Raw genomic sequence first — 16,062 nt, 5'->3', positions numbered from 1 at the left:
ACGGGAGAACGCAGCTGCCCATGCCCACGATTTGGGTTCAGGCTGCTGTGGACTTTAGCTCTATTCTACCTGCAGAGAAAACTCATCTCCGCAGCATAAATTGACATGCTGAGGCTCGGGAAGCTGCGCCACAGGTCGGTTTATGCTGCGGAGAAAAGAAGCACAGTGGGCATGAGATTTCTAAAAATCCTTCCACTGTGCTTCTACTGCACAACGTAGCGTTATGGATTCAGGGAAAACACTCTGCGACCAAAACGCTGCAAACCCTGATTGTGGGCAAATAGCCTAAAATGCTACAATGGATGAATGGATAGATGTCAAACATATATAACGTCCCACCCCCTGCATATCCTAAGCTGGCGCCCTTCAGTGACTTTCATGTGGCACTAAAGGGTGCCTAGCCTTGTATTTAGCCCAAAAAGAAAAAAAAAAAAGAATTAAAATAAATGACGTGGGGTCCCCCCTATTTTTGATAGCCAGCTAGGGTAAAGCAGACAGCTGTAGCCTGCAAACCACAGCTGACAGCTTCACCTTGGCTGGTGATCATTTTGGAGGGCTCCCCAAGCTGTTTTTTTTTTAATTATTTATAAATAAATAATTAAAAAAACAAACAAACGTAGGGTCCCCCCAAATTAGATCACCAGCCAAGGTGAAGCTGACAGCTGGGGTCTGGTATTCTCAGGGTGGGAACAGCCATGGTTATTGGACTCTTCCCAGCCTAAAAATAGCAGGCCGCAACCGCCCCAGAAGTAGCGCATCCATTAGATGCGCCAATCCTGGCGCTTCGCCCCAACTCATCCCGCGCCCTGGTGCGGTGGCAAACGGGGTAATAAATGGGGTTGATACCAGATGTATAATATCACCTGACATCAAGCCCAGCAATTAGTTATGTCACAGCGTCTATTTGATATCAGACATAACTAATTGACAGTAATAATAAAAAAAAATTGACAACAAAAAAAAAAAATTATTTGAAAAAAAACTCCCCAAAAACATTCCCTCTTTGGCCAATTTATTGAAAAGAAAAAAAAAATCGGGTCCCTGCTGTAATCCATTGTGAAAGTCCCACGACAATGCTGCAAACCTGGGTGTGGCCCTTCGCCTGGGCAAGGTGACACACGTGCCTTGTATGGCTCATGTGTTGAACCTTGTTGTCCAGCAATTTTTAACACACTATCCCGGCCTAGATGGCCTTCTGAACAGGGCACGAAAACTGTCTGCTCACTTCCGCCATTCAACCACCGCTGCTGAGCGACTTGCATCGCTCCAGAAGTCTTTCGGCCTGCCGGTTCATCGCCTGAAATGCGATGTGCCGACACGCTGTAATTCGACTCTCCACATGTTACAGCGACTGTGGCAGCACCGTCGAGTCCTGGTGCAATACGTCATGACGTATAGCCTGGGCCAACGAGATTCAGAGGTGGGGAAGATCACCCTGATGGAGTGGTCTCAGATCAAGGACCTATGCACCCTTCTGCACAGTTTCGACATGGCGACAAATATGTTTAGCGCTGACAATGCCATTATCAGCATGACAATTCCAGTCATTTACATGCTGGAGCACACGCTAAACACTATTCGGAGTCAGGGGGTGGGACAACAGGAAGGGGAGGAACTACAGGAGGATTCATATGCGCAAGAGACAACAACATCACCAAGTTCCAGACGTTCATCATCACCAACGCGGCAGGCATGGGACCATGGGTGACAGGGATCAACAAGGGCGCATGGTAGCAGGCGAAATGTTGAGGAAGGTGCAGGAGAACATGAAGAAATGGAGGATGAACTGTCCATGGACATGGAAGACTCAGCGGATGAGGGAGACTTTGGTCAAATTTCAGTTGAAAGAGGTTGGGGGGAGATGTCAGAGGAAGAAAGAACGGTTAGCACCTCTATGCCACAAACACAGCGTGGACTTGGACCGCATGGCTGCGCAAGACACATGGGCGCCTTCTTGCTGCACTACCTCCAACATGACCCTCGTATCGTCAAAATTAGAAGTGATGATGACTACTGGCTTGCCACACTATTAGATCCCCGGTACAAGTCCAAATTTTGTGACATAATTCCAGCCATAGAAAGGGACGCACGTATGCAGGAGTATCAGCAAAAGCTGTTACTCGATCTTAGCTCGGCTTTTCCACCAAAAAACCCTGGTGCAGGGAGTGAATCTCCCAGTTGTAACTTGACAAACATGGGACGGTCTCGTCATCTTCAACAGTCTACCCGTACCAGCAGCACCGTATCTGGTGCTGGTAACAGCAATTTTATTGAATCTTTTCATAATTTTTTTAGACCATCCTTTGCAATGCCACCAGAGACAACAAGTCTGACGCATAGTCAATGGCTGGAGAGGATGATACAGGAGTATCTCCAAATGAACATCGATGCCATGACTTTGCAAATGGAGCCTTGCTCCTTTTGGGCTTCAAATCTTGAAAAATGGCCAGAGCTCTCTACTTACGCCTTGGAGATTTTGTCGTGTCCAGCTGCCAGCGTTGTCTCTGAACGTGTTTTCAGTGCTGCAGGGTGTGTGCTGACAGATAAGCGCACGTGTCTGTCCAGTGACAATGTGGACAGACTAACGTTCATCAAAATGAACAAGTCATGGATCCACAAGGAATTTTCTACCCCTGTGTCATCCTGGGGAGAGTAAATGCTTGTGGATTTGGAATTTTCTTGATGCAAATCTACCTGTGAAGTGTACAACTGGGGCACAACTGCTGCCACTGAAGGGGTGGGTTTGTGTGGGGCCCAATTTTTGGAAAAAAGGGAGACTCCGCATGGAGTAACCCTAGCTTGCTGTGTTTTTTAAAAGGAGCCAAGATAAACAAGTCATGGTTCAGCAAAGACTTTGCTACCTACCCCGGTGTCATCCTGGGGACAGTTAAGTATGGCGTATTTGTGAATGTGTTTGATGCTAATCTAGCTGTGAAGTGAACAAGTGGGGCACAAGTGCTGCCACTGAAGGGCTGGGTGTGTGTGTGGCCCAATTTTTGGAAAAAAGGGAGACTCCGCTTGGAGTAACCTTGCGGTGTTTTACATGATTTTAGAAGGGCATGCCATGCCTATATCTGTGTCTCATCCTCTTTTCCTTGTAACGCTGTTTTGTTTTCGCATGAGAATTTGTTCTTGTCACTTTCCCATGTTTTTGTGTTGTGTTGTGAGTTGTTTGTCACCTTTTGGACACCTTTGAGGGTGTTTTCTAGGTGTTTTTATGTGTTTGTGATTGCCTCCCATTGTTTCCTATGCGGTTCGAGTGGTTCGCCGAACCGAACTCGAACGAGACCTCCGTTCGGCAAACTGACCTCGAGCCGAACCACGGCCGGTTCGCTCATCTCTAGTCATGATATTTTGGGGGATTTGTAAGTAAATTAATTAAATAACTGATTGCAACAAGTATGCTAAGCAAGAATGCATGTGGATGCTGTTAACAAAGAAATTCCTGTAATTATATAAATGTTTCATATATGTATCTATGTATTGCAAACAGTTGTAAACTCTCTTATTTTCATATGTATATATCCCCAACAATATCCCAACAGTTTACATTCACAGTCCAGTCATGTACATTTGCAGTGTATAAATATTGTTACTGCTTATACTTTTGGGTGGTTCAGCTTTATTTTTGCATTCCTGTCAATCACATCCAAACTCTTTTATTTGCTTCTTCTGCACACCCCATACAGATATTGTCACCGTTTTATCTTCTTACTTTATTTCCAAAATAATATAGCTAATATTATATTATATGGTTACTAAGTAATAGCAGTGATGGCAGATTTTACTTCAGAAACATCTTTAGATTGTAGGTACACCTTTCCTCAAACATTGAGGAGTTTATTATTAGGCTGGACACATTAGCGTATGGAGTCCGATGTGAGAGAATCGGATCCAATATGATAATGATACTCGGCTCATACTCTGCTTCGAGCGTAGAACCGAGTGTCATCTACTGTGCTCCGATTCTCTCTTCTGCAAGAATCAGATCACAGATGCAGAGAATACGGAGAGATTAATCTCTCCATCTTCTCCACTGCCTGTCTCCGCACTGTAATGACACCTGCACCTATACACTTGTATGGGTGCACATGATTCAAGGCATGGTGCCAATGGCAGCATGCTGCAATTTTTTCTCAGTCCAGTTAGAGCTGAAAAAAAACTTGCAGATCTGACCTGCAACATTGAATACCATTGGTCTGAGTGCAGTGTGAGGTTTTCTCGCATTGCACTTGTCCGATTTAAACGCTAATGTGAATGAGCCCTTAGATATGTAACCTGAAACTAATACAAATGATCAGTCATTGCTGCAATTCCGTATTAAACATTTTATTGACAAGAACGTTTATTTCTTTCTAAAAAATTGTTTAAAAGAATTGAAGTCCTCAGTGGTTGATACCTTTTAATGGCTAACTGAAAAGATGGTAATATAGCAGCTTTCGAGATTATTCAGGTCTCTTCTTCAGGCTCAATATAATACAAACTCTGAAGAGTCACATATTTATACACAACAGGACATTTCTTTCTATACATCTATATATCTGAGTACACATTACATTATATGTATTTGGACTGCGATGTGGATATGTATAATAATTTACGATCCAAGCCTTAAGACCAGTGTTATTGTTCTCCTATATCAGAAATAGTCTATGCAAATAGTTCTTGACTGTTTCTTATGTGCTGTTCTCTGTACCTGTGCACTGTAGGAGCCAAGGGCAGACAAAGAGTTAATTAATGTAGTACTACAGAGCAAGGAGCTGCACAGCCCACTGCACATTGCCGGCAGGGATTGGTTTGGGGGCACTGTCAGTCAGGAACAGAAGCCGGCTGGCCACAATTAGTAAAGCAAGAGCAGTGAAAAGCTGCAGCACTGACTGACACACATGGGGACCTGGACAGGGAATAGGAAGACAGAGGAATCCTGGACCCAGACAGATCAGGACAGACACCAGCACCAGCTGTAATTTACCCCCTGCCCAGGAGCCAGGAGCCAGGAGCCCAGGAGCCCAGGAGCCAGGAGCCCAGGAGCCCAGGAGCCAGGAGCCCAGGAGCCCAGGAGCCAGGAGCCCAGGAGCCAGGAGCATGCTTCACACCTTGCTGGATCCTTATAATAAATAGCACCTAGCTACAATTCTAGCATCCAACTATGCATAGCTTATCCTACTAAGAGCCCTGAAGGTATTGGCACATAATGAATTGTGTAAGCTCTTGTGGTTTCTGCTGAGCTCTACCTCTGATACCTGTAATGAATTGATGAGGCTTCCAGTGGAGATACAGGAGCAGCCTGGCTACTGATTGGGACAGCTCTGCATGAAGAGTAGACATGGCCATGAGAGGTGGCATATGTTCCCTGCTGCTGGCACTTGCTTTATGGAAGGTGAGTCCTGTGTATTTTCCTTCTTATTGCATGCCCTAATGCCATCTAGATAACTGAGTATTGTATTCTTTTTTTCCCATAATGGTCCTGTGACACACACCCAGAATGCACCTGTATACGCTGCACATAGGACGTCTCTGATGGAGGGAAAATTTAGTTCTCTGCACAACCACCTATTGGATTTTACAGCTCATGCTGGTGAGTATCAGCCTACCATCTAATGCATGTATAGGTCGTAGTCTAAACTTACGACAAACTTACAGCCAGCGCTAAGAAATCCAGATTTAGAACCGGATGTAAATTAGCCTGTAAGTACACTGGTAGTGTGATGATGCTGTGGAACTGTAAGATGTGCCCCTAATGCACTTCCAGGCTACTTTGCATGTGACTTCCAAACTGTATTTCTCACAGGCTTATTAGATCACTACAGGACAGATATAAATTTTATTCTCATGCTCGTAATGAGTGAAGATGTTCCGGAAATGTGCTAGAGTTTCCCATTCACTTCCATTATACTCAGTACACAAGTCAAGCTTATCTGACAGTCCAATTGCGTGTTATAAGTACCAAACACCCGAGCATGGTAGTGCTCGTTCATCACTACTCATTACGAGAACAGATCACCCAAACATTGTAGGGCTCACTTGTCACTAGTGGTTACGAGTACACAGCACCCAAATGTGGTAGTGTCCACTCATCACTAGTGGTTACAAGCAACGAACACCCGGGCATGGAAGTGTCCGCTCATCACTACTCGTTACGAGTACAGAGTACCCAAGCATAGCAGTGCTCACTTGTCACTAGTTGTTATGAGTACAAAGCAGCCAAGTATGGTAGTGTTCGCTCATCACTACTCGTTACAAGTACCGAGCACCCGAACATGACAGTACCCGTTCATCACCACTCGTTACAAGTACCAATCACTCAAGCAAGATACTACTTGCTTATCACTACTCATTATCAGTGCTGAGCACCTGAACATGGTAGTGCTTGATCATCACTACTCATTACGAGTAGCAAGCACTCAAGGAGGGTAGAGCTCGCTCATCACTACTCATTACAAGTACAGAGCACCCAAGCATGGTAGTGCTCACTCATCACTGGTGGTTACAAGTACTGAACACCCGTGCATGGTAGTGTTGACTCATCCCTACTTGTTATGAGTACCAAACACCCAAATATGACAGTGACTGTTCATCACTACTCGTTACAAGTACCAATCACTCGAGCAAGATACTGCTTTCTTACCACTACTCATTACCAGTAGTAAGCACCAGAGCATTGTAGTGTCCGCTCATCACTACTCGTTACTAGTACAGAGCATCCAAGCATGGTAGTACTTGCTCATCACTACTCGTATCGAGGGCTGAGTACCCGGGCATGGTAGTGCTCGCTCATAACTACTCATTACAAGTACCTGGCACCCAAGCATGGTAGTGCTTGCTCATCAATACACATTACAAGTACAGAGCACCGAAGAATGGTAGTGCTCACTCATCACTAGTTACAAGTACAGAGTACCTAAGCATGGTAGTGCTCGCTCATCACTAGATACCAGTACTGAGCACCCGAGCATGGTAGTGCTTGCTCATCACTAGCTATGACCTATACAGGCATACTACTAGTTCCAGTAATAAACTGTTCCTGATGAGTTACCTTTAATTATAACAATTAGTATCATTGATTGGGTATCTATTATGTGGTTATCATATTATTAAACATGCCTATCAAATCTTCCCCTCTAAAAGGATTTTTCAGTTGTTTCAGTACCTTGGATGTAATGACAAACATTGCTGATACAAGGCAAATTGTAATGTCTATGGCCCATATAATTACAAATATGTTTGCTATGTGATACATTTTACATGGACACCAGCTGCCATATTTTTAAGCAGGCTGTAATTTATACCAGTTGGTGGCCAAGATAAAAGTAAGGGAATTCTTTTGTAGAAAATACTTAGTACTTTTCTAAAAATATGACTTGTCAATTATTTGAGGACAGTCTGGCTTTTGTGACTCCTTGATTGACTCCTGACAGTGGTTGCTCTAGGAACATTCTGGGAATTCTGCCAAGGCGACATTTATTTTAGCAAAATGATGTATCTGTCTGTCATGTGTCTGCAGTTCTGAAGATGTCACCTAGGATTCGATCTGATGCTGACAATATTCCGAGGGAATTGATTTTAAGTGAAAATTTGCAATTCTCTCTCCAATTCTGTTAGTATGTTGTGGTCTATATAAAGTACATATGTGTATATTTAGAAAAAATCAGTATATATTCAGTGTGTATTATGACAAATATTGTTTATTATGAATTGTACGCCATGTTTATATTTAGCATAAAACTATATTTAGACTCAAGAAAGACTATTGTTTTGAATAAATGTGTGTGACAATAGCCTATATTTACTATGTACTCAAGCATAGCAGTCATTTGTTAACAACACTAGGGGGCGCTCAGTGAACTAGAATATGCATTCATATATTTATCATATAAAGCTACTTTAGGCTCATCATTTACGCTTTATGATTTCTAAGGACTAAAAATAGTTCACAACTAAGGACAGATCCTAAAAAGAAAAAATATAGAGGAAATCTATAGCTTCTCTTTATTTTATAATGAGATCTTGTTTTTTCATGGAAAAGATCATGCTCTGAAATGGGCATGCGTGGAAATTAAAACCTATTGCTCTGATTAATAGGACTATACCGGTTAATGATCCAGATGCTGTAGTCAGCTAATGTGGCTGTGTATACTGAATTAATACCTGATTACCGTAATTAGATATTAGATCATGCTGTTCAGCCATATAGTCAGTGTGCATTACCTAATTTCTTCTAGCTGATTTTGTAAACCTAAGATTAGAATATATTTTGTATGGTAATGGTTTACCGGGTGATTTATTACATCTTTCATGTGTTATTTAAATACTTGGTAATTTATTACATTTTTATCAGGTTTCATGACCTAAAATCCCTCATCAGCTAAAGATGAAAGTTTCTGCCACTGATCTAGTTGGTCTGATTTTCCATTTAATTAGTAACTTTTGCTTCATGGTGGCTGCACTTTATGTTTATCTGATCAATTATTACAAGTAGCTGTGGATTTGCTTAGGTTAAAAATGTCTTTGAACATGTAGTATAAATACATGGAGCATTTAGAGGTGGCAATGATAGACAAATCATATTTTTTTTTTTTGTATTTAAAGGGGTATTCCCATCTCCAAGATCCTATCCTAATATGTAGTAGGTGCAATAATAATATTTGAAAGTACCTCCAGTTAGAAATGTAGTACAATTCTTGTGATTCACTTTGTCTCTAAAGGCCCCATCACACGCTACGATATATCTCACGATATGTCGTCGGGGTCACGGAATTCGTGACGCACATCCGGCATCGTTAGAGATGTCGTAGCGTATGACAGCTCCGAACGACTGTTAATGAGCAAAAATACTCACCTTATCGTTGCTCGTTGACACGTTGTTCATTTTCATAATGTCATTCCTCCTTCTGTGCACCGGTTGTTCGTCGTTCCCGAGGCAGCACAAATCGCTACGTGTGACACCCTGGGAACGATGAACACCGCTTACCTGCGTCCCACCGGAAATGAGGAAGGAAGGAGGTGGGCGGGATGTTCCGGCCACTCATCTTCGCCCCTCCGCTTCTATTGGGAGGCCACTGTGTGACGTCACTGTGACGCCGAACGTCCCTCCCCCTTCAGGAAGAGGATGTTCGCCGCCCACAGTGATGTCGCTAGGGAGGTAAGTACATGTGACGGGGGATAACGACATTGTGCGCCAAGGGCAATGAATTTCCCGTGACGCACAAACAACGGGGGCGGGTGCGAGCGCTCATGTGATCGCACGATATATCGGAGCGTGTGACAGGGCCTTTACCTCATGTTCAGGGCAATGTAGGATTTTAGGTATCCATGGTTATGACTACGCATATAGTCACAGTTAGTTACCATATTTTTTGGATTATAAGACGCAGTTTTCCTCCCAAAAATTTGGGAGGAAAATGAGGGGTCTGTTTTAAAAACCAAATATATCTTACCGGGGGGGCTATCTGTGCGGCAACCGGGTGCGTTCGGGCGGCCGGGTTCCTGTGGCTGTGTGCGGGTGACCGGGTGCCTGTTGGTGTCGGCTCCCTCTCTGTCCTGGAGGCTAGCTGTCTCTCTGTGTAGGCGGGTGGCCTGCTGGCTGCCACTCTGGTGGCTGTGCGGACTGCGGTGGCTGTGCGGTGAGTGTCCTAGTTCAAATGATGGCGCCTTTAGTCAGCGCATGCGCAGATGGAGCCCTTGGATGAGAGCTCCATCTGCGCATGTGCCGCTTCAGGCGCCATCATTTGAACTGGGACCGCGGACACTGGGACACTCACCGCACCAGCCTGCTCCACTACTGACCTGCCGCTGGAGCAGTCACTGACACCATGGACCCACCGCTGCTGCCGCCACTGACACCACGGACCCGCCGCTGGTGCCACCGCCACTGGTGCCACCCCTGACTGCCGCCATCGCTGCTGCTGCCACTGACTAACGCCACTGCTGCCGTCACTGACCGCCGCTGCTGCTGCCAGAGACCCGCCACCGCCACAGACCCGCTGCTGCTGCCAGCACAACCGCTGCCTGCTGTGACCCGCTTCACCACCACTGCTGCCCCCATCCGGTAAGACAACCCCGGAGTATAAGAGGGACCCCATTTTTATTTTTTTTACCTTTTTTTTTTTATCTCTAAATTTGGGGTGCGTGTTATAATCCAGTGCGTTTTATAAAATGAAAAATACGGTACTTAGTTGCGTTTGGATGTAACCATGGATACCTAAGGTCCTGCAATGCCCTGAACATGAGGTAAGCAACATAGTAAATAAGAATAACTATACTACATTTCTAATTGGAGATATTTGTAAATATAATTATTATTACACCAAGGGGCGGTCACTGACAGCTTGGAGCCCCTGTGCAGAAATTGTGCATGGAACCCCACCTTTTATGGTGACAAAGCTACAAATATAGATATATATATATGTACATATGTGTGTATATATATATGTGTGTGTGTGTGTATATATATATATATATATATATATATATATATATATATATAATATTATATAGTGTCCTCGCTTGTTATGTACAGCACCATCCCTTACATATTGGATTCCCTTGTTATTTTTGTTATTTATAGCACCCTGCCTTTTTTCCATAGTGTCCTCTCTTCTTAGATATAATGGATTGAACATGGTAAGGCTTCTTTTCTGATGGGCTGGTCTTCTGGTCACATGCTGTTCCATCAGCAGTCATTTAATATCTAACAAGAGAGGATTATATAATGAAGAGAGGGTACTGTGAATAACAAAAACAACAAGAATACGCTATATAACAGAAGCTGTTATACATAACAATTGAGGATGTTATATAATAAGGGACAGCACCACACATAACTAGAGAGAATGGTAATAAGGGACAGTGTTACACATAAAAGAGGAAACTATGTAATTAAGAACGGTACTTTACATAATGAGTTAGTACACTAAATACTAATGGACGGTGTTATACATAATAAGGCTACATCCCTGCATCTGTGTGCAGTGTCAATGTGAAGCCTGATTTTTTTTTTTTCTCGGACAGCATACAGACTCATTGAGTATGTCCTATTCCTCATAATCAGATCAGAACAGCACATGCTCCGAGTCTTGCAGATCTCATTCTCGGGTCTGTGATTTTCACAGATGTGTGAATGAATCTATGAAACTCTGAGACATCCAATCAAATAATTTGACAATACACGGCATGTCACACCAATGTGAGAATGTGGCCTAAAGGATTTAACAAATACCAGCAATACTCCAAGTCATACAGTACAGAAAAAACATTTCCATCTAGTGACTTACCGCTGACATATCTAATTAGTTTTCTGTCGTCTCTTCTCCATCTGATCAGACATTCATGACGCCATCTTCCAGCCACGGCTCGTCTTGTCACACTGATCACCACAGCCCCGAAAATAACAAGGCCACATATATTGTAGAAATACAGTACAGTTGCCTCCTGAAAAAAAAAATCCCCCACCCTGCGCCCCTTAATATAAATATGTACTCCATCATTAATATACAATTAGCCGTGCAGTGTTCACAATTTAAAGTGATAAGTAAGCTGGCACTGTGCCCCCCATTAAGTATAATCTCTGCTGCCCAATAAACATAAAATCAGTCTCTGTGACTTCCCCCAATTAATTTTAAGGCTATGTGCCACATACATAACATCATTCCCTCCCCCACATACGTAAAATAACCTACTTCCCCACATATGTAACATCATCCTCTCCCCCACATACATAACATCACCCTACACCCATACAGTATATGTAACATCACCCACTTTCCCACTCAGTCCAAAACAAGTAACCATAACCATCCCCCAAACATAACATAGCCACCTTCAATATGCAGCCCCCCAGCTTCCAGCCCCACGCAAGTAAACCTAACCCTTCCTCACTCAGCCCCCTAGCATACAGCCCCACAATTGTAACACACCCCCTGTTTCCCCAAGGGAGGGACATTACCCTGTGTCGCCCTGGACAAGCCAGGGGACACAGGTAACAACACACACACACCCCCACCCCCAGCAGTTCACAGCAGACATCCCCAAAGTGACCTGCTTTCTGCCTCGGGCTCAGACTGACACACCAGGTGGGCGGAGTCAGGAGATGGAGACGCCCACCCAGGAGTGAGCTGGCCTGAGGCAGGAAACCAGCCCAGTCAAGTCCTAGGAGAGGAAGAGAGAAGGTCTGCAGAGAGGCAGACATAGCCAGGGGCCTAGGTTGGAGCCTAGGGCCTCGTACAGAGAGTCCGGCAGACGGTAGTGGCCGTCTGCAGGGAGCCGGGGAGACAGCTGGTGGAACCGTAGGTAGCCGGGGCTGGGCGGTGGCCCACCGGTACTGAACCGGGGAGCCAGCTGGAAGCCGGAACGCAGGAGGAGTGTGCACGCAGGCGAAAGAAAGGACTTATCCCACCAAACTGGTTCAGGGGAGAAACAATAACTGCAACCGTCCGAGGGACCCGTCCAACCAGCCGTTTGTTTACCGAGAACTGTGTCGTGTTTACTGGCTGAGTGAGTACCTCCGTACCGTGCGGCACAGCGCTGCCCCTGCGCCCCTGCACCTCCACAGGCCCCCTAGCCCGCCTGTCCACCATCCCAACTCCATCACTGGGCCCCGGGATCACCAACCCCTACCCACGGAGGGGCAACACAACAACTGGCTGCTCCACACCATCACTCCCGGGATCCCCAGCCAGAGCAGCGGTGGTGTACACTCAATCACCACAACCGTGGGTGGCGTCACGGACAATAAACAATCCCCACACCCAAACCCCCCTTTCACTCACGGGCGAGGAGCGCCGCTAGAGTCCCCGGGATCCGGCCCATCGCTCGAGCCACCGAGCAGCAGCGGGCCGCAGCAGCCGCGGCAGCCGGACCCGAGCAGTGGGAGAGCACGGCGTCCCCTCCTCCGCCCGCGACAACCCCATTTCATGCACAGCCCCCCAGCACACAGCCCCATATCACCCCTGTTTGTTTTTTACACTGATTTAAACAGACAGTGTCACTGTGAGAGGTAACATATCCTGCGGTGCTGAGATGAGTAATATGGCATACATCCTATATTGCCCTCTATTTCATCCCCACTAATGCACTTTCTCGAGCCAAAAGAGGGTAGTTGTGGACTACTAATAGCCTGAAAGGCCAATGCATTAATAGAAAGCAAAATATAGCGGCAGGCCAACAAGCATGGACGTCATCACACTGATTTCAGATTTTGTTTTCTATAAAAACTATTGTGCTTTTGTACCGCCCTGAGAGGGGCTCGGCCGCTCCCTTCGCCATGCCGAGCCGCTCGAGATCCGGGCTCGAGTTGTCGGTGGCTCGAGCGCCTCCGGACCGGGGACCACGTCGCTCTGTTAAGGGGAGGCAGTGGGGTGGTGGTGTGGGACGAGATTCGCAGCCGGGGGCCGCGTTGTCATTGTACGGGTCGTGACGCCACCCACGAGTTGTGGTGACGGGATGCACCACCGCTGCGGCTGGAGTGAAGGGGGCTCCCGGGATCGGTGTTGAAGGCGCAGCCTGGATGTTAGCCCCTCCGTGGGTAGGGGCGGTGTGTCCCGGGGCCCGGTGGGACGGGCGATGATGTTGTCGGGGTGTAAGGTGCCGTACTGCGGTGTGGTGGTGTGCCCGGATGGCACTGGTGTACTCACTATTAATTCACACTCAGAGTCACTGCTAAACCAAAGTTCGGGTATGGTCGGGTCCCGCAGCCGGCTGCTTGTGTCCCTTGTGAGGCTGATGGTGGCCCCTTTCCCTTGCACCTCTTGTTGTGGTTTTCGGCTCCCCTACCTGGGCAGTGGTAGCCCGCTCCCCGGCGTTTAGCTGCTGGTAGAGCAATCGGTTGCCCGCAGGCACTAGCCCACCGGATGTTTGCCCCTTGGCGGTGGCTCTCACCCGGTATCGGTGGGCTGTTGCCTTCTTTCGGGACTTTGGGTGAGGATGAACCCGTGAGGTCCAGACTGCAATCAGTTAATTTGCCTACACTCAGTGGCTTCTAAGCTAGGACGGGGTCTGAGTACCCGGTTTCTGGTGCTCCGGTAAACGGTCGACTCCCCGGTTCAGGGCCGGCGGGCTCCAACCCTGGCCCGGTCCCTACAGTTCTGCCGGTCGTACATCAATACTCCTGCAGGCGGCCACCACCGTCTGCCTGCCTGACGTTATGGGGATCCCAGGCTCCAACCCGGGTGCCTGACAGCTCTGCTCCTCTACACCTCCTGTCACTCTACAACTCAATCTGTTTGTATTTCCTGCCTCAGGATAGTAGTCTCCTCGGTGGGAGTGCCTTTCCACCTGACTCCACCCACTTGGTGTGCCCTACTTGCCCTGAGGGAGGCATCAGGTCTCCCTTTTGGGTGACGGGTGTGTCCTCACAAGGGATGGGGGTGTGTGTGTGTAATGTGGTAGGTGTTGTTACCTGTGACCCCTGGGGTCCAGGGCGTCACATTCCCCCTTGGTTTAATGCAGACCGTCTGCGGGCTGCCCGACCAACTCCGGTTTATTTTTGTTTTCTTTTAACTGGAAAAAAAATGGGAAACATTTACAATTGTAATAACATTCTTACAAACACAAGGGTACTGAAGGTCTTCCCATAATGGGAGGCATTTTACTTTAACTTTGCATAACTTTATTAACAGAACGGGTTCATGTCCTTCCGTCTTTCCCACCCAAACAACCTAGCCTTGATGCTGCCCCTAAGAAATGGGCAGCACCCCTTTTCCCCAGTCCGGAAACAGGAACATGGCCAGATCACCCAGGCAGGAACGGGTACGGTGTGGCGCACCCGGCAGTTGCCAAAGGGCTCCCCGGAGGATGGTCACCGGTCCCGGTGGTGACCGGACCCCAGCCTGCTCTGCTGCGGGTCCTACCTCCAATCTGCCTCTCCGGAGGCTAACAGAATGGGAAGGCATGTTAAAAGGGGGCAGGATGGGGCAATATTTACAAGCCCAATAGTTTTTGGGTGGCCAGCAAGTCCACGGCCTTGCCCATGAGCAGTCACTCACGCAACTGGGGATTAAAACAGGGGTCAAACACATGTCCCAACGGGGACGGGTCCTTTTATAGCCTATGGGCTACCATCTTACTCTGCAGTGGGGAACTCTTCTTCCACCTCCACATCGGGGTTGTACAGTGGAGGAGGGGGCTGTCTATTAAGCACAGTTCTGTAAGGCACACGTCACCCGTATCAGCGGGTCTTGTTCAAATCCTGTTCGTGACTCCAGAAATGACTCGCTCACCACAGGGCCTTAGGTGACTCGGTGTCGGGCCGCACTAGTCCAGGGTAGTCAGCCGAGGCGGGGCCTGACTCCGGCACCCTGGTGGAGTCAATTAAAGTGGCGGTATGGATGGGGGAGATGGTGATGTTAAAGTTTATAATATATATTCGTGACGCCACCTGTGGTAAATTGCAGCTTTAGGGCCGCAGCTGCTGGAAGGGACCTCCGGGGCTGATATTAGGGCAGCAGCTGAGGTGTAGGGTAGTGTAGTGTAGGGACCTACAGACATGAGGTCCCTTGACGAGGGTGTAGGCTTACGTTTTATGGCCATAAATACCAACAAAAACCTCATATTTTTTTGTTTGTACAGGATACAGCCAGGCCCCTTTCTGTTGGGCCTTGCCTTGTAGAGTGTCTGTCCGTGCATGATATACAGTGGAGTACGGCTTGGCAGCCCGCCTGATCTAATAGAAGGGCGTTACCTAATAGGCTGCGGGTTTGTGACTGTGTCATCTGCATGTGAACAGCGCTCTATGCAAGCCACTTGTGTGCAGTTTTATCATCTAGCAGTCACCTCCCCTCCATTCCATGAAGGTGTGTGTGTGATCTGCTTCTCCTGCACCTGTGATGCCTCCACTTAGTGGGGGTTTAGCTGTATCCTGCTAGAGCATCAGTTTTTGGCCAGGGCGATGTACACACTGCAGCCCAACTTGCTGTGAGTAATACTTGATTTTTGGAGGACATTATCCTCTTATTGTTGCTTTTTTTATATTTAGTGTAGGGACCTACAGACATGAGGTCCCTTGACGAGGGTGTAGGCTTACGTTTTATGGCCATAAATACCAACAAAAACCTCATATTTTTTTGT

At 46.8% G+C, this 16,062-nt stretch overlaps 1 protein-coding gene across 1 annotated transcript in view; it reads left to right on the top strand.

Moving 5' to 3' along the window:
* The first annotated feature begins 5,079 nt into the window (after window positions 1–5,079).
* ADAMTS16 (ADAM metallopeptidase with thrombospondin type 1 motif 16) overlaps window positions 5,080–16,062 on the top strand; it is a 547,822-nt gene continuing 536,839 nt past the window's right edge. The window contains exons 1-2 of the mRNA XM_075314921.1: window positions 5,080–5,380; window positions 5,485–5,578. Coding sequence (XP_075171036.1) covers window positions 5,327–5,380; window positions 5,485–5,578 — 148 coding nt within the window. The 5' untranslated portion in view covers window positions 5,080–5,326. The remainder of the gene's footprint in view (window positions 5,381–5,484; window positions 5,579–16,062) is intronic.

The sequence above is a fragment of the Anomaloglossus baeobatrachus genome, chromosome 6 (genome assembly GCF_048569485.1).
Source record: "Anomaloglossus baeobatrachus isolate aAnoBae1 chromosome 6, aAnoBae1.hap1, whole genome shotgun sequence".
Lineage (NCBI taxonomy): Eukaryota > Metazoa > Chordata > Amphibia > Anura > Aromobatidae > Anomaloglossus > Anomaloglossus baeobatrachus.
This window is presented reverse-complemented; position numbering and strand designations above follow the sequence as displayed.